Here is a 23595-nt window from a genome sequence, read left to right as displayed (position 1 = left end):
CAGACAAGTGCTCATCAGCAGTGGCTGCGGTGCTCCGTCTCTTTCAAGTCATCAAGGGGATGCTGGCTGTGAATCTGCATTATAATAAGATCCCCTCACAGGTGCTCGGTCCCTTAATCTGCATATTGACCAGAGAGAGCCCCCCCGCCACACCTCCGCTTTCCACCCACTCAGCCTTTGTCTTTCCCTGTGTTCAGTCAAAAAAAAAAAAAAAAAATCACCTCTTCATCAGCAAGACTTCCGAGCAGTCAATCAATTCCATGTTTAATTCAACACAAATAACATCTTACAACAGTCTCACAATAGATAATATTTAACAGCTTTAAGGCAGAGTAGGTTTTTATCTTTGGAGAGGACAGGTGGTAGCAGGGTCGTTTCATTTTACGTTTTCGTGTGCAACTTTTTCTAATACGCCTGATGGTGAAACACTTGGCACCTTTCAAATCTTAACAGTAGAAAGTTCTTCCTTTATTTGAAGACTTAACACATACACATTTAATAAGTGTTCCCTTTCTCCCTTGCTAATATAGATATACAAAAGCAGCATTAAGTGTAATTAAAATGTAACAAAAAATCTGCACGAAGGCAGTGTTATACATTTCCCCTTCATACATGTCTCATATGTATGGATATGTGTGGGTTGACAAAAAAATTGTTACTGGACAATAAAAAAACAAAATAATATTGAATGTCATTCAGATTATATCAATACACATAACTTAACACATAAATTACAACATATTAAAAAGGGTGAAAAAAAGACAAAAATTGTTCCCATTCCTATGCATAAGAGTTTACAGAATGGTCCCATAGTCCAATGCTGTATAGTAAGGACGTATAGAATGGAGTCCAATGCTGCTAAGGACTTATATGATGGACCTGGAGTCCAGGGCTTGCACTCGAGCGGCAAATATGATGACCTGCTTCTCCACCTCGGCGTTCAGTTGGTTTTGAGAGGCGTTGGGATTCTTCTTGACAAAATCGGCTATTTGCAGGATGCACTCTTTCTGTGGGTGAAGACATGACAACATAAAAACATTAGTGGGTCTTTGACATTATTTTTCGCAGCAGACGTCAGGGTGGTGCAATCCACAGCTAATGTTTCATTAAAATATTTTTTAAGCTATTTACTGTAAGATGAAGCTCTGCCATTTGTTATTTTGGACACTCAATGGTGTGTAGTATACCATTGGAAACATCTGTCATTAGAAAAATGCCCAAAACCCCTGAAATGTTACTCTATTATGGAATGACCCATATAACAGAAAAATCACAGCTCACTTTGTAGGCCTCCACCTGGTCTCCTCCAGTCAGCCTGCTGAACATCTCCCGGGCCACCTGCACCTGTGTGATGGCCGTCAGGATCTCCTTACTCTGAGGGCTGTCAGACTTCAACCAGTTCAGCAATGCAAGCTGCTCAGAGAATACACAGGAAATAAAAGGTAGGCCAATTCCAGCGTTTAAAAGAGAAATGTTGCTTTATTCTGATGCGACAATGCCTCGGATACGACAATGCTAGGTCATTGACTGCAGACAGGGCAGGTAGCATAAACGGTCAGGGTCAGTTCAATGAGCTGCAGTCAATTGAAAGAGAGTGGTCCTAAACGGCCAGCAAGCTTTTTATTTATTTATTTATTTATTTTTTGGGGTCATTAACCTAGTCAGCGTCTACCTTTAAAAAAAAAAAACATATATATTGCAATTAATTCTCAATACAAAGCATGCATCAGAGTAAAACATATTCCATACAAATCACATGCTTCTAAAATAGTTTGAAATAAGTTTACAGTCCATCTTAAATCCCAAGTAGTCAGGAACACATAACCAGAAAGAGAAACACAAATCAGTGAACAACTTCATAACTTCATGTTGACCCCCTCTCAGCACTGTCTGTAGAGCCAACAATGAGCAGTCGCCTCAGTCTCTCAGGTAGTTCCATCTCCACCTTGTGGTCATTTTAAGTAGCTGACCGTACATTCAATCTGAACCACTAACCGTAAATCAACGACTATATGCGTAACTGAAGCACATTTGACAGGGCGGGGATGCTTTTACACTACTTGGACATTACAAACGCTGGCCGGAAATTTCTGATATATAAACAGTTACGGAGATGCATGTGAAATAGCAATGTTCAACTTGTTTCTGTTTGTAAAGATTAAATTATACTGGTTGACATTGCTGGCAAGCAGGATCATCCATCAATAGCTGTTTTGCAGTGTTACTTACTTGCTGAATTAACTCGGCGTTGGACATCTGACCCCCAGTGCTTCCCGGAGTTGCCATTGTATATTCACGTATGATGGGAACTGAGAACTAAAATGTAATAAACTAGAACTTCGTAGAAAATACAGTCAGATCAGACACAGACCACCCAGCAGCTAGCAGCTAGCAAACATTGCAATTTCCTGTGTAGCAACCCAATGTAAGTAGGCTGCCGGATGTGAGTGCCCGGATATCCGCCCGAGTATCTGCGTGCATTTGCATTCATTTCCACCATCAGGAATGCTTTGCGGCACCACAGCTACCCTATGTGAGTCGCGCTGTGTCGCCTGACTGTCCCTTCTATAATATGATTGTAGCCTACCGTACCAACTCGCCTCGGCCCCCGCCGCAAATATCCACCACACCACCACGGGTCCTCTGGTGTTGTGGCCGTTTTAAGATCTTTTTTTCATATCCAATAGGCCTAGGCTACTTGCACATTAAGAGTGACCATTCCATCATGGATGTTTAAATGCAGTCATGTTGAATTTAGGGTGGCCAAATGCCATGTCATGAAGACCGTGCATCACATTATTTAAACAGCTCGCGTAAACAGTTATCCCGAGTGCCCGTGATCGGAGGCTTGATGAGCAAAGAGATGGGAGAGAAATTAGTTGTGCGCGCGCGCCTAATCTGCACAATATGCGGCATAACTTTTCGAGGGCTACATTTAGACCGGGTAAAGTATAGAGCATGGTCTGTCCCTTCAATAATATTAAGAGTGTCCCGTAACAACTCGGTCTCGGCCCCCGCCGCAAGTATCGTCCACCACGAAGGTCCTCTGATGTTGTGATCGGAGGCTTGATGAGCAAAGAGATGGGAGAGAAATTAGTTGTGCGCGCGCGCACACACATCTGCACAATATCCACCGGACACGAAGTTACTGGCTCCAATATTTCAGCGTCCCGTTTGATTTTGCAGTGACACTTTTAAGTTTACGTAGCACAATCAAATGAATAGGCTATGTCTAAATTATAGGCTGTAGTCTCCAACGTGCACGTGTGGTTGGCATCACCAAATAGCCTAATCTGCACAATATGCGGCATAACTTTTCGAGTGCTACATTTAGACCGGGTAAAGTATCGAGCATGGTCTGTCCCTTCAATAATATTAAGAGTGTCCCGTAACAACTCGGTCTCGGCCCCCGCCGCAAGTATCCTCCACCACGAAAGTCCTCTGAATGTTGTGACCGTTTTAGGATATTTTCATACAGAAATAAGAGCGTGCGCGCGCGCCTCTGACTGTATCTAGACACGGAGGGAGAATGGCTCCAATATTCAGTATTCAGCGCCCAGTTTAATTCTCCACTGACACTTTGAAATGTACATGGCACAATAAAATGAGTAGGCTATGTCTAAATGGACTAGGCAAGATAGTCACCAATCTGGCTTTGTTGTTTCGGCATCACTAATAATAATGGCACAATATGCGGCATGGTTTCGCGTGTTGTTTTTGCACCACCAAATAATAACTATACTTTTTAATTTATCACCTTTTAATACTTTTTAAAACCCTGCATACACCCTGTATATTGACCCTTTTAATTTAAAAGTGTACTCGCTACTCTGTGGTATTTTTTTATATAGTCATGGATAAGTGGGGCAGTCATTGGTAAGCGGTTAGGGTGTCCTGTAGCCCAGGGCTGAACAACCCAAAGGTTGCTGGTTCATCTCCCAGCCCGCCAGGTATGTGGAGGGAGTAATTAACCAGTGCTCTCTCCTCCATCCTCCATGACTGAGGTACCCCAAGCATGGTACCTTCCTGCCACACTGCAACATACTGCTCCCTTGGGATGCCAATGTAGGCTGCACCCTTGCACAGGTGAGGCATAAAATGCAATTTCGTTGTGTGTATACTTGTGTGCTGTGTCACAATGGCAAAGGTGGGCTTTCACTTATATACACCTAGAGATTTTTTCCCCTGAGTCCAATGTTTTTAAACAGTTGAAACATGAACATTTCCAGTCAATATTTACAATGGAATAGCAGACCTCTGTGTCATATTCCCAAGGAATGGTAGCATCACATCTGCTGTGCTGTGCTGAGTCAAAGTAATTCATAAGCCTACTGGTTGTGTTTTCCCTGCCCATTCACTACTTTGATGGCCTGCAATTTATTCAGATGTGTTCTACAACTTTTTGATGAAACTTACATTTTACATTTGATACCACAAACTAGGCTTACTTGTTGTGCTGTGTGGATTTTTTAGTAGGGATCTCACTTACCAATCAGCATGTTTTCCTCTTGTTACCAGTATCAGTCTGAACCTGGCTGGCCACCTGTGCACTTAACCATATGTGAACTCTGAGGGCAAGTGTAGAAGCCTGGCAAATAAAGACAGGAATAAGTCGGTCTCAGCATCACTGCGCAACTACATTCACAATGTAATATGTTGGTTTAGTTGATTTCTGTCCATCACAATTTAATATTATGGTTTACATTTAGGCATATAACTTTCACAATACCATATTAGTTACATTTAGCTAGCTAGTGTCCTATTTGGTAAGGACATGTACAAGTGATGTAGGCTGTACAGCAGGGGTGGGCAACTTTCATTGTAAGGTGGGCCAACATTTTTAATTACCACAACCACATCACCACGCACTTGAGAGAATTTACAAAAGGATACTTCACTTTTTGTTTATTTATACCGGAATGCTTACACTATTGATTTATAGGGGGTTAAAAACTGTACTTTTTCTTTTTTTTTTTTAAATTGAGAAGTTGGGCTGCATGTGGCGCCCGAGCCTCCAGTTGCCCATCCCTGCTGTACAGTATCCTAACAGAAAGGCTCTCATAGTATTTCAAATAATGATCTATATAAAAACTGGTTATAATAGGTACAGTGCAGCATAAACAGGGTTGAGGGGGTGGTTTCTTTTATTTCGCTGTACCTACCGAGTAGTTTAGCCAATGTCTGTGTGACACGTTCATGCTGCCACCTCCACAGCATCCTCTTCACAACCGCAGGGGCAAAACACCTGAAAACATAATAATGTAATCCTTTTTCAGTCCAAGATATAGACTAGAAAATGAGTGACAGCATCACAAACAGTTTGTATGCAAGTGTAGTGGACCCCCCATTTTTGTCTTTTTCTTATTCCCTTATTCTCATTCCCTGTCTTTTTGTTGTCCAGTCAGAAGTTGTCTTTTACCGGTAGTTTAATTATGCTGTTGCACGTTTTCGCCAATAGATGGCATCATAGGACCAGCAATGAGTGCAGAGACTCTCTCTGGTGCAGTAGCCAGTGACTTCGGTCACATAAGAAGAACGAAACGTGGAAGTGACAGGCTTTGTTATGATACAGAAGGCAGCGGTGTCAGCTGTACAGTTATGCTGAGGAAAATGTAAATAAACAACGAACTCAGCGAAACTCTACTTGAGGACCTTATTCATTAAGTGTGCAACATAAGCATTCAAGCAATAATAGGCCTACCACCAGGTCACATTTAAGATTTAACTAATAGTATTTTGTTATGGATCTTATGTAGTGATAGACTTACCATTTTTTCTTGTTATGGCATATCTGGCATATTCCCAAGAGAAGTCCGATGTCCCTGTCTGTTGATCTGATTTTGACTTGTGGTGAATTGACTGTGAAAACGAGAGCAACACATTGCAGTGAAGGCTATGAACTCAGGAGTTCTTTAACTTACTTATAGTAAGGGCTATGAATGTGATGCAATATTATTTTATCTCACTTCACGTGGTGTGTGTTTCCTGTGCATTGCAAGTTCATCAAAGAAAATCGTTGTGTTACATACCGTAGCCTATTTTGTAATGTCCTTTCAACCAGTCATCATGGGCTAGACAAGAATCAACAGCCCGACTCCAGCAGGAAACTTGATTACGGGAGCAGTATGCCTACATTTGTATTACAATAGAAAACGCTGTTAGACTACACACGACCTACATACAATGTGACATCTCAAACTATAACTTATAAAACCAAACAAAAACTCACCTGGTTGCTGGGTACGTTTGACACGTTAGCTAACTTGCTAACGGTAAGAAAAAGTGAGGTCGGATATCGATTAGAAACTCGATGAGGAGGTCATTCGAGACAGCATGACAGGTGAAGAGATTTATTTCAGCAACCTAATTTAATGTTTAATCAAGCCTGACTTGTAATGCTGAAACCTACATTTCAACAGAAATAATGGTAATGCCTAACTAAAAACGATTGCGGTGGCTAATACTACTGCTGCGACGTCCAGTAAAGTAAACGGAAAATGTTCGTTCCCTTGACAACTGAAATAATTTCAAACAGAGCTCGCGCTGCTCAGGTTGCAAGCAAGCAGGCGCTGGCTTTTGGTTTTGGGGTCTTCAAATGATCTGCAAAGCGTCGCGTTGCCGATGGTCGGGGTTAGGTTGGCAAACCATCGGCAAACTGTGTTTGGGACATTGTCAGATGATGGTCGGTGTTAAGTTGGCAAAGCATCGGGAGGAAACATTAGGAAATTGCTCGGTAAAACGTCGCGTTGCCGATGGTTGGGGTTATGTTGGCAAACCATTGGCAAACCATCGGAAGGGAACTGCAGGGAATTGATCGGCAAAGCGTCGTACTGCCGATGTCGGGGTTAAGTTGGCAAACCATCGGCAAACCATGGCAGGAAACCGTCTTTTCTGCCGCTATTTTGCCGATCTAAAACCAACCTAATTGGCATGACGATTATAAGGCAAAAAAGGCCTCGACGTTTTGCCGATGTCGCCGCCCAATAGCCAACGTCGGCAAGATGCTTCGTGCTGTCTGGGTAGCCTACACAATATGCGGCATAGCTGCTGTTTTCTAACTCAGAGAGAAGGCTATGCCCAGATATTCTTTTAACTTGTAGGATATCCTGATGTTATGTTTCACTAATGTAAAACTCAGAAACTTCCAGAAACTAAACTACATTTAGACTGGGTAAACTCGTGACTTTAATGCCTTCCGAAACGGGCTATTCTGTCTGTGACAGTGCATCTATTGTAGGCTATAGTCTTGTGCAAAACCTTTTATTTAACATTGCGAATGGGCAGGATACGTGCTTCAGAGCAGCTAGAACTGTGCAAGGTGACTGCTGCAGTTTTCAGCTCAGTCCTCCTGGATAATAAAAACAAAATAATGCCGACGAGAAAGTAACGCCGTTATCTTTTGATGGATTCCCTTTGGGTGCCCGGTTGAGACAGTTTAATTTTCACACCCAAATCAATTCGGGTTTAAGTTATAATTTCATTTTATTATTTTTTTTATTATTTTTATGTTATTGGTCACCGGGCCTATTCTTTTGATTGGGATATCAAGGAACTCTCTGGTGTCGCCGAAACGGCGATGTGCTGTGGGGAACTCTCTGGTGTCGCCGAAACGGCGATGTGCTGTGGGCTCTTTACGCACGGCACCTATGTCCCTTCCATCTTCAGTCAGACTCAAATCGGACCGAAATCAAGTAGCTGAGGTTAAACTGTCGTAAATACACGACCGAAATCGAGTAGCTGAGGTAAAATAGACGTAAATACTCGGGCGGATATCCGGAAATACTCGGGCGGATATCCGGGCACTCACATCCGGCAGCCTACTCACATGGGGTTGCTACATCCTGTTTGTGTTGGATGTCTTCTTCTACTATTGAACAAACCGGTGGTCTGACATTCTGCCCCCTGCTGGCAACTGAGCGAAGCATGTCTTTGGTGCTTTTTGTTCATCTTGGCTATTTTAATCATTTCAACATTGAGGGAAACAGTTAAACCCTTTCCCATTCATTTTTAATTAATGTGATTTTTTTGTCTTCTGGTCTTTATGTTTTCGGGCTTGTTCCAGATGTTTTTCTTGTATAGAGAGTGTGAAGGAGAGGGCTCCTCCCTTCTCATGCCGAGGGGAGATGTAGGCGAAATATTTTATGTTATGAACTGGCAGTGAAGGTGGTGAAATGAGTTTTACATCCTTAAATCTCTATGCAGGCTATATTTTGGTGTTCATTATGGCTGAGTGGGCTCTGTGAGACACAAAAGAAGAAATAATCATCTGCACCTGCAGTAGGTAAGGGCCCTGCACAGGGCTAGACTGGCCCTCTGACATACAAGGCATTTTCCCAGTGGGTCGACAGTTGGGGGCGATACTGTTGTTGTTGTTTAGATTGGCCCATAAATTATAGGAAGAGACCCATTGTTCCATTGTAAATATAGACCAGGGGTGGGGAACCGTATCTCGATTTAAACAGTCAAGATCTAGCATGTACATAAGGAGTGTGTGAATGTGTTTGGGGCCCCTATATATACCCAAAAATGCCCCGGCCATTTTTTGATCACAGTCCAGCCCTGGTCCTGCAGCATGTGGAACAAGTTCTCAGCGTTCAGAACCAATGGCCGTGTTCGTGATGGCACAGTGTTGCTTTTGCTGGGCAGCGCACATGCGCACTTTGCCATTTCAATGCATTCTGGTTGGAAATCCGACATATCATAGGACAATCTCCACTAGCTAAACTACAGGACAGCAACATTGCTACTATGACAGCAGCAGAGGATATTAGGATTCACCATTACCATTTTGATAACAAGCTCATAATAGGGCATTTAGGGCAGTCATGGGTGAGCGGTTAGGGCGTCAGACTTGCATCCCAGAGGTTGCCGGTTCAACTCCCGACCCGCCAGGTTGGTGGGGGGAGTAATCAACCAGTGCTCTCCCCCATCCTCCTCCATGACTGAGGTACCCTGAGCATGGTACCGTCCCACCGCACTGCTCCCCATGGGGCGCCACTGAGGGCTGCCCCCTTGCACGGGTGAGGCATAAAATGCAATTTCGTTGTGTGCAGTGTGCTGTGGAGTGCTGTGTCACAATGACAATGGGAGTTGTAGTTTCCCAATGGGCTTTCTTTCTTTCTTCTTAATAGTCTCTGCGTGAAGAAATTAACACCCAACAACACATATCGTTCCACACATGTTGTCTCTAATAATTATAGGTGGTTTTTGTTGTTGTTTTTTTGCTTGTTTGAATGGGGTTTTTTCCCCCAAGGAGTGGGTACGTTGCATGAGGTTTTTTCTGCGCACAGTCAGTGGTATCGGGGTTTGCTGGCCCTGACATATGACTCCAGTCTAATCTTAATCAGATCAATTAGTGGGAGTGCACTGACATTGAGGGTGTGCAACTTTTGGGGTGTAATGCAAAGGCAGGCAGACTGTTAAATATACATGCATATTGACTAGACACAATTGTTTTAAGATGAGTCTACACCTCTCCAGCAAGTAAATGGTTTTCTGCCCAGCACTACTTCTACTTAAGAGAAGGAGCGGGTCAATTATTTTGGCATCATAATATTGATGGAAGGGCCAAATGTCACTGGACAACTTGTCTGTGACCATAAGAAATAATGTACGCACAGACATAGCTTGTTGGCAATAGTATTCCAGCAGCACATTGTAATGAGATTATTATTATTATTCACAGTAGACAAATACAGTAGTCTATGCACTTCACTATTCACTTCACTTAATTCCAAAGCCACACGACCCCTGCCTCCTCCATCCTTGACCTGTGCTTGTGGCCTCACATTTCACTGATGCCCCGCCTCTGTGGATAAAACAATAGTTTCCCCGCTATCAGACTAGCACGACAACTTTTTGAACTGGAACTATGACGATGTGTGTGTCAAAGGCCCCATGAGCTGCCATCTTTGTTTAAAAATGAAACACAGAGGTCAATGGGATTAGTCTTACTATTACTTCCATGGCTCTGGTTGGGCCCTCATCCTTTACACCCCTCCACAACTCATTCTGGATCAGGGTGTAATAAGACACAAATCATCAGTGATCTGGTGCCCAAGTGCACAGTTTATTTTCCTACACTTTAAAACACATGGCATTGATCAGTAGACTTCTCCAGAGATAACGGTCCCCAGGTTAATGGTCAGTTTAAATCCTGCTATACATTTTCTATGCAGGATTTAACAAAAAAAGACACATGGTACATTGAAGTAGGCTACATCCCTTGTGTATGGTCTCCAATGATATGAGGCAGTCAGCAACGATGTGAATGTCCACACCAAATCTTAGCAACAGTAGAACTCTACAAGAGATACCCTGGCCTTGACATCCGTAAAGCTCCAGTCAATGTACAAAAAATACATTGTCTGGAGCGTTATATGGCTGGGAAGGCCACATGATGGTAAGACTAGCAAGGGGGATGTCACATTGAGTTCTACATCAGCTGTCCCCTTCTCCCTTTTTATTCTCCCTTGAAAAGGATCCTAGTTGTTTAGTGTTCACATCTTTCAGCTGCTCAAGCTGTCTCTGAGCGCGTCGGTACAGGTATTCTATGTGCATCACATCCGTCTTCTTGATGCGGGAGTTTTCTCTGAACTCGTCTCGAATCCGAGGGATGAAGCCTGGCTTCTCGCGTCCAGCGCGCATGAACTCTCTGTACAGCGACAGAATTTGCTTCTGCAGCTTGCTGTGGCGGGCCATGGTCCTCTGGCTGAATGAGACTTATGCAATGTCTAAGGTTGGTTTGATCATCAGATGTCTAGTCCTGGTGTACGTGGATGTGTTTCTGTAATTGACAGATAGCAGACACACACAAAATAAATGTCACAAGTGCATTGACACATCATCGCAAAAACAGTGGAGTAGTTCATTCAGGTGCATTGGTCAGTGGCAAGTATTAGAACAGACGTCACGCAGCCCTCAAACAGTGAATCCATTCATTCCCCACTGCAGTTTACATACACAGGTGTTTTCCGCTAATTTCTGCTGTGCATGTAAAGACTATGCAGGACGTGTTCATCTGAGCACCAGGGCTAGTACTAGTGTCTGCGTGAACAAAAGACAAGACAGCAATCCCTTACCTTGGTCTGAAACAACAATATCACCGGTAGAACACGCGTGCGAGTATCATCACCTCGTTGGTATCATTGTTCATTTTCAAGTGCTGGAGTTCTTGACATTAAAACACTTCCACACGTTACCTAACTTACAGCTGACCTTCTGTTTTGGTGTCCCTCGCCACCCGTAGTTCACTGCTTGCGAAACACCGCTGATGTGGCCATTGAATGTTCAACATTGCCCTCTAGCGTTTTGGGGAGACACTTGGCTACAATTTAGTCCAGGGGTGGGGATGGGGAACCTATGTCTCGGTCTTACGGCCCTTGAATCCGTTTCATCTGGCTCCCGATATAATTTGAATGTTATGCAGCTTCACATGAATTATGAAATATTTTGTAAAGGAATCTTAGAAATTACATTTTCAATACAATTACATTATATTCAGGGGACCTAGAGAAGGTGGGTTCTATTTTAAAGGTGGCTGCCTTCAAAATAGGCCTTAAGTGCCGAGGGAAATCCTGGTTTGTGTTACGGCCCTCTGAGGATTTTCATGCCCCTCGGATGAATTTCAAGTGGCCCTTCGAGTGAAAAAGGTTGCCCACCCCTGGTTTAGTCCAATAGGGTCCTTCCACAGAAGGACTTGACCAGGTTGGAGTTGAGGCCAAACGGGTACACCAGCAGACCAGAGCCCATGATGAACACTGCAGAGGAGAAGAGAAGAAGACAAGGGTGGATTTGTTAGCCACAGTTGCAGTGGAAAGAGTCACAACAACTGCTCTTGGGAGCATTGTGGTAGGGCGCGCTAAGCTCCCCACATATTGGCTTGCGTAGCCATGGGGACCCAGGTTTGAGTCTAGCCTACGTCATGTCCCAATCCTACTCTAACCCCATCTCTCTCTTGCACTAGATTCCTCTCGCCATCTTCATTGTCCCATCCAAATAAAGGTAAAAAACGCCCAAAACAAAAACAATCACGGGTAGATTAATGACCAGGCTTACCGTGTCCTGGTCCTAAAGGGCCATAGGTTCTTACTGATCATTCCCACCCCATCCCTCTCGTGTCAGGAAAAATAGATTATGTCATCTAACAACCCTCCCCCCTGTTTGGGGATATAAAATAACTCTCCACCCCCCACCCCCCCAGCAAGCGACTTAAATCGGGGAGTGAATTTCAAGTGATTGCAATGTGAGTAACTTGCCACTTGGTGGCAGAATAGTTTCTGCAGAGCCGTATGACTGAGTGTAGGCCAGGGATGGGCAACTGGAGGCCCGGGGGCCACATGCGGCCCGCCTCCTTACTAAGTGCGGCCCATAGATAAACCATACTTATAAATAATAATGAACAGACTTTTTTTAATTTAAACCACTACTGAGTCAATATGTTAAAATTACACTGTTGGCCTATTCCTTCTTAACTTTTTCTGCAGTCACTGAGCAACCAACTGCACCTCGAATCTGCAAGCTGCAGTCAGATCGGTGGTCATCTGGCCCTCCGATGGTCATGATGAAAAAGAAAATGTGGCCCTCCTTATCATGAACGTTTCCCACCCCTGGTGTAGGCGGAGGCATCTTGAGTAGGCCTATCTGCTGTCTTGAATGCTCCACTCCTTGTGGTAGCACTAGTCTGATGAAAACTATTAAGGGCTACTGCTCTTGTGCTGTAAGAGGTAAATTCACCCTATAAAGCTAAGTGAACAGTCTACATTTCTAAAACCCAAAACCACAGAAAGAGAGATCGCTGTCTTGCGTCCATTACAGTAAGAGAGGAACATTTCAGAAGATCAGGTTTGCCACTGTGAAATGGACACACAATGAATTTTCATGAAACAACACATAAAGGCATTTACTGTAAATAAGGAGCCCTATCTCACGCCTTTCGTAAAGTCTTCACGAAAATAATAGAGTAATTTTCGTGGTGCATTCACGTTATTGCCCGCCTTTCGTAAAGTCTTCACTAAAATAATAGATTAATTTTCACGCTGCCTATTCACTTGAATTGCCCCACTGCTGCTATGGTTATCCAAACGTCTGCAGGGGCGGGGAGGGGGTGCTGACAGAACACTGCTGATACACTCGGGACTCACTAATTCGACGCCCTTTCAGTACTTACGCCTTATGTCCCCTAAACCTAAACCAAAACCTAACCCTAACCTTAACCCTACTTAACCCTAAACCTAACCCTAACCTTAACCCTAACCTTAACCCTAACCTTGACCCTAAACCTAACCCTAAATTGCTTGTTTGAAATGTTTGATTACCATGTGACGGTAGGCTACCGAAAGGGCATCAAACTAGTGGGTCGCTAGGCAACAGTCGGGCAATTCAAGTGAATAGGCAGCGTGAAAATTAATCTATTATTTTCGTGAAGATTTTACGAAAGGCGGGCAATAACGTGAATGCACCATGAAAATGTATTTATTTTTTTCGTGAATACTTCACGAAATGAGTGAGATACGGAGCAAGGACCTACTGATCAATGAATTCTTAACTGTTCATTTGTCCAGTGTGCGTGTGCGTGCGCGTCCGTGCGCGCGCGCGTGTGTGTGTGTGTGTGTGTGTGAGAGAGAGAGAGACAGAGACAGAGAGAGAGAGAGAGAGAGAGAGAGAGAGAGAGAGAGAGAGAGAGAGAAAGAGCAATACACTCACAATATGAAAAAAAAAAGAACTGAGTCCTTTTGTTGTTGGTTCACTTTTTGGTCCAGGACTGGGTGTGAAAAATGCCCTTCAATAAATCTCAAAGAGATCAATATGATAACTTAATTTTTTTTATTTGATTTTATAATCTGCATTGAAAGTGAAAGTCCACTGGGAAACTCCCATTGCCATTTTGAGCACTCCACAGCATAGTGCTCACTGCACACACTGAAATTCAGGACTCGAGTTGTATGGGGATGCCACCCCCCCTACAATGAAAATGGTCTAAAATCATCCCACTCTAACACAGGAATCCCTTCTTCATATATTGTGTTAAAACTGCACTTTTAACCTACATTGTCATTTTTTTTTTTTTTCGAACTTTCCGAACTCCCAATAATCAAATCCATCTCTGACCATCCAACCTGCTTTGGTTTTACAACTCGACTAGGCCTACTGCTGAAATTGTATGTGCACCTCACAAACGGCAAAAGACAACATCAACAACATAACATACAAACCCCAACTCCGATGAAGTTGGGACGTTTGGTAAACAGTGAATAAAATCAAAATGCTATCATTTTCAAAACATTCAATCTATTCATTAGATGGAGAATAGTGAAAAGACAACATATAAGTGTTAAAACCGAGAAAAAATATTGTTTTAGGGGACATATGTACTCATTTCTAATTTGATAAATCCAACACGTCTCAAAAGAGTTGGGACGGGGACAATAAATGGCAGCAAATGTCGAGGAAAACTAAAAACAAAACAAAAGACAACACTTAACAGTTAAATACATTAACCGATGAGATGATTTTATATAAAAAAAACAGTGTTAATTCCTATCTTGGACATGATTTCACCAGCTTAAATGGTGGGTGTATTCCTTGTCATGTTTTGCAATGTTTTCCTTTCTGTAGTGCTTACAGTGTGACAGGTCTTGACCAAAAACCCACCATTTTATCACCTGCTGGTCCTTATGATGGAGCCAAACTGTTAAAACATAGTAGAGAATGCAATTTGACCTTACTATGTGGCAGTAATCGAAGATCTCCCTTCAAAATATAGTGCATGAGTGGCTTTTCATGCTGTTTAAAACCCATTTATACCATTCAGCACTGTATTTAACTCTACAGATGAGTGAGAACATCTTAACCAATGCACTACTGCACCCGCATGCCATCATGGAGGCTGACTTTTGAACTTAGCACTAACACAAGTTGGATGGTCCATTTTCACTGTAGCACAGGATGTGCAATGCTCTATTATTGTCAAAAAGAACGGACTTCTACAACTTCTGCTGACTTCTGTAAGCAAAGGACAGTTTCCCATGTCTTCTGGGTCTATTTCAAGTGAGCTCAGGTGCTTAGGAGAATGTTACACCCCTGTATCATTTGCACGCATTAAGCATTCTTAATATGGTCAATTTTCAATAGCTCTAGCACTCCAGGAATTAGAGTGAGACTACAGCCAATATATATTTCATGATGTCATGAACCTATACAGTGATTTTAGTAACAAAAATATGTCTTATATACACTCAATTGTGGTAAATCAAAGGGAATTCAAAAATGTATGTAATAACTATGGTAATTATTCCCTTTGCATCTTTAATTCTGAGTGACTCAGCCTCTCTGTGATGATCTTATACCTGGACACCTATATTGTCCGTCAGTACAATTCATTTTGAAATGTTCTTCTTTGTTGTTTTATCTTATTTGGATGTTTACTAAATTTCACTGATCCCCGTCCCAACTCTTTTGAGATGTGTTGGATTTATCAAATTAGAAATGAGTACATATGTCCCCCAAAAGAATATTTTTTCTCGGTTTTAACACTTAATATGTTGTCTTTTCACTATTCTCCATCTAATGAATAGATTGAATGTTTTGAAAATGATAGCATTTTGATTTTATTCACTGTTTACCAAACGTCCCAACTTCATCGGAGTTGGGGTTTGTAATATAACAACATAAAGTTAAGGAATTTTGCCCGGCTCATTATTTTTTGGCCCATATGAGTCAAAAGGCAGAGTAGCTTACAGTAGCCTACTTCCAACTGCCATTAGATATACCTTTTTATTCAATCTTGATGATCAGAAGGATAGAAGGAGCAGTGAAAGTAAAGAAAACAATTTTGTTGTAGCCTATAATTGTGTTGGGTGTTGTGTTGTTCATGTTTGGTCTATAGGTGGCGCCCCATACACATGGCTCGCTCTGATGGCTCAAAGCTGTCTATTGGCCTTGTAGGCTAGTCATTATTTTGATGGCAGTCCCCCATGACTGTTATGTTAGTTGTTCATATAACATCCAACGACCGGAATTCAATAGGCTATCACTTACGGTATTTCTACAGATGTGTCGCTCGTGTTAGTGAATGTCTGTCTATATTCAAAAGTAGATTTTTAAATTCTACATTAGGCAATCAAAAGGCCTCCCCCTTTGAAAAAAGTCAGAGGTAGGCTACTTTTGTGTCTGCACCGTATTTTCAGAATTTAGCCTATTCTGCAATTGGCTACTGCAGTAGTAAAAAAGCTGCAAATAGCCTATTAAGTTATGAAGGTATAGGCTACTCTATGGTATGGGCCCACAATGTTTGGTTTCTAGTATTTACAAACAGAGAACCCTATCCCCATCCACTTCGTTCCAGTAGAATTCAATGCATTGCAACTTTGAGAAACGTTGTGCAAGCATGAGACCGCAGCAGAGATTTTTTTTTTTTTGGAAGGAACTTTGACCGCAGCTGGAGCGGCGATGTCACAGGTTAGTGTCGTCAGACTATAGCCTACTATTACGCAATAAACAATAAACGACGACTGTAAAAGAATGTACAGTAAAACACGAAAATCACATCTAGGCTATGCATTGAATACTTAATTTCATAGAAGATACAAGTGCGAGTACACGTTTGATCAATAATGGGTAAATGCTGCAGTAAATGTTTCAGAAAGCAGGTAAGATTTTTAAGCCTATGTAGGCAGGCATAGCCCATATGTCTCATAACTAGTCAGAAGATTCAAGTTCAATTTTATATATTTCATTAATTATATTATTTAGCCTACTATTACACTGTAACCAACATAACATAGGCCTACATAGTATAGTAGGCTATGGTTTGTGTGTGTGTGTGTGTGTGTGTGTGTAATACAATCAATTCAGATGGTAATGTTTCCATTACAAAAAGAAATGAAATGATTTTCCAAACTCTCTCCTCCCCAAGGAGAAGGATGACGAGGATGATTTTTACACCCCTGCATCGCGGACACCACCTCGATTGTCCTCCACACCTCCCCTGTCCATCCGGCGGAGCTCCTCCTGGCCCGTCTTTCCTCCCCCATCCACCCTCCCCTCCCTCTCTCCTCCTCCACCCACCACCCTCTCTCACTCCTGCCCCAACATCACCATCGACATCGTCGCCCCCATTCCCTCCCCGCCTCCATCCCAGCTGCCTCCAGGTCTTGGTGAGTCTTTAGCCTCATGTTGCATACTGTAGGGCAGTGATCAATCGTAATCAATCAATCAAAATGTATTTATATTGCACAATATCACAACTATTCAGTTGACAGTGTTTTCAAATACACATACAGAGGGTAGAGTAGAGTATAATTTAGTAATCCAGAGGGAAATTAAGACACACACACACACACACACACACACACACACACACACACACACACAAGGTAGCAAAAGAGCTCATGGTGTTGAGGGGTGGAATTGGCATATCAGCAACCTCCACATAAGAAAAACATGACAACTATTCATACTACACATACATACAGAGGCTACATACTCACATTTGTACACCAGCTCTGGAGGTTACAAAGAAACACACACACACACACACACACACACACAGGAAAAGTACTTAGTCTATAGTCTTAGATTTGTTAGTAGGCCGTTGTACATCTAAGAGAACCATTTTATGACGGGCAACTTGGTTTCATTAGGTACAAATGAATCCAGTGCCACATTATTCCAAATGACCTTGTATCGCCTGTTCAATTCTCAGCCAGGCAATCATTTAAACAGGCAAATCACCTGGTTGAACAGGAAAGGTCAAACTAAGTCATTTGGAATATGTGGGAATGGACTGTAGGCCTAAACTAATTATTCTAAGTTGCCCATCACTGATATAGGGTGTGAGTTTATTTATCCAATATGTTTTGTCGTCCTTGTAGTAGTCAGTTCAAAGGGAATGTGCTTTAAATGCACGAGCAGTGTTTGAGTCCATACAATTCTCCTGTCCTAGGGACAACTTTTGTGACTAATTTCATCCTTTGAGGAGGAAGGATTTCCCCTAGTTCTAGAATTTTCCCCGAACATTCTACAGCTCCTATAGAACTCTGTGTTTAAAAATCCCGTAGATGGTTTGTGACATCATATGAGAACCCAAAACTCTAAACACAATCACATTATGTGATGGTACTCCTCAAAGGGTTAATAGACCTATCCTCATGGTCAGGGTCTGTAAGTGTAACTCAGAGGCGATTCTAGGATCATATGGGGCCCCAAGCAAAAATGCAAAAAGAATGAAAATTTGAACAACTGTGGTAAAGTGTGGGCTGTTGTTCACTATCTAGGGGCTTGGGGGTCCCAAGTGGCTGCCTGCCTTTCCTGGTGGCAAGATGCGCCTCTGGTGTAACTCAACCTCTTCATCTCTTTCCTCAGGCTCTTCCTATCCCTCTGACTCTTCCTCTACTGCTCCTACGGAGTCGTCAGGGTCAGGGTTGCCTCTGGTCGTGGCAAGGGATCTGGGGTAAGCTTGGCCTGAACAATGGCCTCGTTAGCTGTGATGGGCAACCTAGCCATTTGTAATAATCATGTGCCACACATTCCAAATGACCTGTTTATCTAGGTAAAAGGAGGATAAATCACTGCACACTGGTCTTCTTTGCTGGTACTTTATTAGGGTAACAATGTGTTTCGCTGTCCGTCTTGCTTCATTAGGTTCACCTAATAAACTACCAGCAAAGAAGACCAGTGTGTGGTGATTTATTCCCCTTTTACTTGGATTACTTTACTTTACTGGTTACTACACCTGGAGCCAGCTATGGCCTAATAATGAATTAGGATATTAGTTTAGATAACAGAGGGCTGCAGGTTCGATTCCGTAACCAGTAGGTAATGGCTCTTGAGCAAGACACCTTACCCGACATTGCTCCAGGGGCTGTAAGTAGCTGTAAGTTACTTTGGATAAAAGTGATAGCTAAGTGTACAGTAATATGTCACAAGTAAGTAATACATCACAACACATTATTTAAATACATGTCTTACACAGTATCCCTGCATCCACACCATAGCACTTTCAGAAAATAGGTCAGCTTGACTTGAAGACTAGAGTGATTTTTAAGGTATACTGTCAATTCCTGATTCCTACTCCTGTGTTTTCTCCAGTTTCCCCAACCTGGGAAATACTTGTTTCATGAATGCCACCATCCAGGCTCTTCTGGCGACAAGGCCATTCACCAATGATGTCCTCAGCTTTCCCTGCCCGGAACAAATTCCCTGTGACAGTAGCTCTCCTCCCATTCTCAGGTGAGACCTTATGTAGACCTCCTTGGGTGAGACGAATCACCTCCTCACACACATTCAGAGGAGATATAACACATTTCACAAGTACACCTTCCAACACCATCAAGTAGCAGTTGTGTTTTTAAGTCCATAGAGCTCCTAACGCCCCCCTCATTACATTAAGACACACTAATCTAATCAAAGACTTTGAATGTGTAGGAGCATTCGAGAGCTCCAGATGGTGAGGCAGATCAGCGGCCAAGGGCAGACCAAGGGCATGCTGCTGACCGCCATCCGAAGCAGCATGTCTGCAATCTGCCCGGAGTTCCTTGGCAACCGTCAACAGGTAAGACACACAACGTCCCGGGAAATCACAAACATTTCAGCAGGCTCACTGTTTCACCAGTGGAACGCTGTAATAGTCATTGGAAAAAAAGTTTTACTGTGATAGCACTACACGACTACAACATTATGCATTACCTTTAGTAATTACGACTTTGTCATTGCCATTGTGGTAACAGCAACATTTATGACAGGAGGCAAGTTTGTCTAAAGCAAACTATCATAGCTAACTGTACATGGGGGGCAGGCTATGGTTTGTAAGGTTGGTTTAGAAAAAATAAGTGTCATGCATGTTTTCCCATATCTTCTAAAGCAGTGTTTCCCAAACTTTTTTTTGTCTCGTGTACCCCCTAAGCCTTATCTTTGTGCCATGAGTACCCCTTCTGTAACCCCTAGCCGTAACTCATGTTCTATATTGCTTTCTCTATCCCAGTGTGACTTACATTATGCTGTTACTATGTTCCATGCATTTGATCAAATTACATTTTACCAAGTACCCCCAGCAGTGTGCTCGCGTACCCCCAATGGTACACGTATCCCTGGTTGGGAAACACTGTTCTAAAGGCATCTCTTTATGTTTCTGTAATGTCTACTGCAGGACGCCCATGAATTCTTCCTCTTCCTTCTAATTCAAATGAAGGAAGAGGGAGCCTCCCAGCTGGCCCATAGGTGTCCCGTGGCAAATCTGGAGTTCCACATCACCACGGTCTATACATGTAGCACGTAAGAACTTCCACAACATCACCCCACGTAGCAAAAGAAAAAAGAAAATGGGGGGTGAATGAAGTATTAACCACTTGGCGCAAAGCCTCTGTTATAACCTTATTGACACCAAAATGGTCGTGAACAAATCTTAATCGGGTAAGTTTTTACTATTTGCATTGTGAAAGCAATGTTGTTATGACGTAGCTGAGTGTTTTCAGCAAAGAGTGAATAGGCCAGTAGACTGTAACAGTATAAGAGAATATAGTGTAAGAAAAAAGTTCATGATAATAATAGTGATAGTAATAGTAGTAATAATAATAATAATAATAATAATAAAAATGTGTTTTTTGTGACCTTGAAGCTGTGGAATCAGCCGGGACAGGGAGGAGATGTTCAACCACCTGTCGTTGCCAGCAGAGGAGGGTGGTGTGGAGCACAGCCTTGACAGCTACTTTCAGGTCTCAATATATACAAAATACAATACCAGATTACACTGAGAGATACATTACAGTATTAACTCTGTAATACTGTCATTTTTTAATTTTGTTTTTCTCTCATAGACCACTGGGGTAGAATATGGCTGCCAGCTGTGTGTGGGCAGGCACGCAACAGCCAAATCCCACTTCACCACCATGCCAAAGTATGCACACAACCACACAACACCAACATACAGTAGATGTTTTTGCTAATGACTGTATCATTTAAATATCACTGTGAATGTTTACATAATTTGCTCGTCCATCACCTCACCTATCACCTCTCTTCTCATATCGATGTACCTCTGTTGTCTTCCCCTGGCCAATACAGAATCCTCGTCATTCACCTGAAGAGGTTCAACGCCAAAGGCTGCAAAACAAGCCATAACATCAGCATCCCGCTCCAACTACGGCTTAGCAGGTACAATAGGCCACCCAAGAGCCAGCTCATGCCAAAGTAAACCTGTGAAGTATACACAGTGACATCAATGAGAGCATGTCCAACATTTATTCTAATACAGTACTATACATTATTACTCTAAAGAATACATAATAGGTGGGGCAGCCGTGGCCTAGTGGTTAGAGAGTTGGTCTTTCAATCAAGGGGTTGCCGGTTCAAATCCCCCCTGACCTCTCCCTACACCTCCATCCATGGCTGAAGTGCCCTTGAGCAAGGCACCTAACCCCACATTGCTCCAGGGACTGTAACCAATACCCTGAAACATAATAGTTGTACGTCGCTTTGAACAAATGAAAGCGTCAGCCAAGTAAGTGAAATACTGTTCATGCATTATCTGTATCATGGACCTGCCGGCTATAACCGGGTCTATGATTGCTTTAAGAGAAGATGAACCAGTTAAAATTCACTAATGACTATTTCTTCCTCAGCGGCGAGGACGTTCAGAGGGCTTGGTCCCCACCTCCCATCAGCTCAGGTACCTGAAAGCAATAACACAATACTCACGTCATCACGGCAAACAAGCAGGAACACATTTCTCCCTGATGAAGTATGAGGAGCTGAGTAGCCTATGATCCAATGTATAGTGATTCAAGCATAATTAAGACTTCAGCCCCTTTAAATGTAATGTCTATCTGAAGTCATGCCATATAGGCTACCGTTTAAAAAAAAAAAAACAGGTAGATGCAGGTTTGTATGTTTATTGTGTTAATGATGTCAGCACTGAGTTCACCATAGACATCTCATGTTTCTTCCTCACCCATCAGCCATGGACAGTGAAGGACAGGAAAGTTCAGGAGATAGAGTGGCGCCCACTGTGGTGAGGAGATATAGTGGATAAGGACACAGAAAACAGACAACAAACACACACAGAACCCAAAAGTCAATCCCTTCATCTGTAAAACATAGAATATGTTAGAGATACTATAGAGATTTTAATGTTTTTGCTATGTTTGGATGCCACACCATGGTGAACACACTTTATATGTACGCACATCGTAAAAAGTAGCTAGGGCTACAGTATCAAAATAGAAATGTATGTATACTTGTATACTATGATCCGAAACAATGAGTAGAAGTGATTTAAAACGGGCAATAAATAAACCATGTTAAAGGAAAAATAACAATGAGATGTTGAATTTGTGTTTCTACAGCACACGTACCATCTTGTCAGTGTGGTGTCACACCTGGGGAGCAGCCTGAAGAGGGGTGAGTGTTGTTAACACAGTAAAGCTGAAACCACTTTTACTACTAAATGTTGCCCTTATAATGTGGCCTAGAAATAACATTTCACAAATTGTTTTAGAGGTTCACTGGCGTAAGCAAGTTTGCAGAAATCAATGGCTGTAATCTGTCTGTCAACAGAGACATACTTATCTATATCGTACTTGTCTTGTAGTTTTTCTATTTGTCACTATGATCAAAGATTAAAAATATGTTTACTCTTTCGAAACGGCAGCAGTCAGGGTTTTCCCCTGGACTTTATTGTTAAGGCGCCCTCTTTGCCCAAGGAAGACCTATTGTGTATTGTGAATATAATTTCTTTAAAGCTTTACCAAAAAAATTCAGATCATATTTAATATAAAAACTGCACAGCATAACCTTTCTGATACCGGCTGAGTCCCCACGACCTTGACTAATGACAATTCTGTGTAAAACACTAGCAGCATTTACCATAAACTCAAAGTTTGTCTTATTTCTCTGTAGGCCACTACGTCTGTGACGCTGTTGGAGAGGAGGGGAGCGATGGGCTGTGCTTTGATGACAATAGCGTGAAACCCGTTAAAAACATCGAACGTAAACGCCAAAGCACAGCCTACCTCCTCTTCTATGAGCACAGGTAAAGTATTCGTTATACACCGTAGCCTACTACATCATGACAATTCAGTAGGAAGATGTTGTCATGTTACCCCCATGTCAATGTAGGATTAGCAGAGCAGTTGTCAAACGTTTTCTCCCCTTTTGGACTACCTTTGCACCTAACATTTGTTGTTTTATGCAAACAGTCACTTCTCTCCGCAACCCCTCCCTACTTTGGGGACCGCTAGGTTAGCGCCTCAGCTGTGGTAGCAGGAGAGTACTAGCTGTACACTTCTCCACTCCGCTTATTAACTGCCCTCACCTCCTGCTTTTTCCCCTCTGGTGTACAGGACGTGAGGCCCCCTTCAGCGCTCCGACCACCGAGCGCGGGCTGCTCCCCAGACCCCACCACCACCTCCACCACTTCCTCCTCCACCTCCACCTCCTCCTCCTCCACCACCACCACTTCCTCCTCCACCTCCACCACCTCCAATACCAGGTCTCCCGAGACCCCAGACCCCCTCCACCTCCACCACCACCACTTCCACCTCCATGGGCTACAGAAGGCCCTAAGGGGGCTCCAATCCCAGGTCTCCCGAGAAACCCCCC

The 23595-nt window shown here is 42.8% G+C and overlaps 2 protein-coding genes and 2 long non-coding RNA genes across 4 annotated transcripts; 2 read left to right on the top strand and 2 right to left on the bottom strand.

Moving 5' to 3' along the window:
* Positions 1 to 3801: 3801 nt before the first annotated feature.
* Positions 3802 to 7019, bottom strand: LOC134453223 (uncharacterized). Its single transcript, XR_010035564.1, has 5 exons — positions 6230 to 7019; positions 6030 to 6129; positions 5769 to 5859; positions 5163 to 5245; positions 3802 to 4588 (listed from the first exon to the last, which is right to left on the bottom strand). It is a non-coding gene; the product is annotated as an uncharacterized LOC134453223 (long non-coding RNA).
* Positions 7020 to 10045: 3026 nt separating this feature from the next.
* Positions 10046 to 11309, bottom strand: LOC134453227 (uncharacterized). Its single transcript, XR_010035569.1, has 2 exons — positions 11082 to 11309; positions 10046 to 10786 (listed from the first exon to the last, which is right to left on the bottom strand). It is a non-coding gene; the product is annotated as an uncharacterized LOC134453227 (long non-coding RNA).
* A 5269-nt stretch (positions 11310 to 16578) lies between these two features.
* Positions 16579 to 19234, top strand: LOC134451878 (uncharacterized). The gene is made up of 4 exons (XM_063202276.1): positions 16579 to 16649; positions 16916 to 17156; positions 18364 to 18451; positions 19090 to 19234. The coding sequence occupies exons 1-4, from the start codon at positions 16614 to 16616 to the stop codon at positions 19232 to 19234; spliced, it is 510 nt and encodes a 169-aa protein (XP_063058346.1). The 5' UTR covers positions 16579 to 16613.
* A 197-nt stretch (positions 19235 to 19431) lies between these two features.
* LOC134453211 (ubiquitin carboxyl-terminal hydrolase 37-like) lies at positions 19432 to 23595 on the top strand. The gene is made up of 10 exons (XM_063204050.1): positions 19432 to 19552; positions 20147 to 20271; positions 20615 to 20711; positions 20814 to 20893; positions 21061 to 21150; positions 21618 to 21664; positions 21954 to 22006; positions 22341 to 22395; positions 22894 to 23026; positions 23337 to 23595. Exons 1-10 carry the CDS (start codon positions 19445 to 19447, stop codon positions 23341 to 23343), a joined length of 795 nt encoding a protein of 264 aa, XP_063060120.1. The 5' UTR covers positions 19432 to 19444; the 3' UTR covers positions 23344 to 23595.

The sequence above is a fragment of the Engraulis encrasicolus genome, chromosome 7 (genome assembly GCF_034702125.1).
Source record: "Engraulis encrasicolus isolate BLACKSEA-1 chromosome 7, IST_EnEncr_1.0, whole genome shotgun sequence".
Taxonomy (NCBI): domain Eukaryota; kingdom Metazoa; phylum Chordata; class Actinopteri; order Clupeiformes; family Engraulidae; genus Engraulis; species Engraulis encrasicolus.
Note: the sequence above shows the minus strand (reverse complement) of the source record. Positions and strands in the feature narration are given on the sequence as shown.

Excerpts from the sequence above, each read along its gene's own strand:
- LOC134453211 (XM_063204050.1), top strand. The coding sequence starts at position 19,445 with ATGGTGAGGCAGATCAGCGGCCAAGGGCAGACCAAGGGCATGCTGCTG. Across the intron at positions 20,894-21,060 it reads CACTTCACCACCATGCCAAA|AATCCTCGTCATTCACCTGA; the intron begins GTATGCACACAA and ends TGGCCAATACAG. Across the intron at positions 21,665-21,953 it reads CCCACCTCCCATCAGCTCAG|CCATGGACAGTGAAGGACAG; the intron begins GTACCTGAAAGC and ends CTCACCCATCAG.
- LOC134451878 (XM_063202276.1), top strand. The coding sequence starts at position 16,614 with ATGGGTAAATGCTGCAGTAAATGTTTCAGAAAGCAG. Across the intron at positions 16,650-16,915 it reads GTAAATGTTTCAGAAAGCAG|GAGAAGGATGACGAGGATGA; the intron begins GTAAGATTTTTA and ends CTCCTCCCCAAG. Across the intron at positions 18,452-19,089 it reads GTCGTGGCAAGGGATCTGGG|TTTCCCCAACCTGGGAAATA; the intron begins GTAAGCTTGGCC and ends TGTTTTCTCCAG.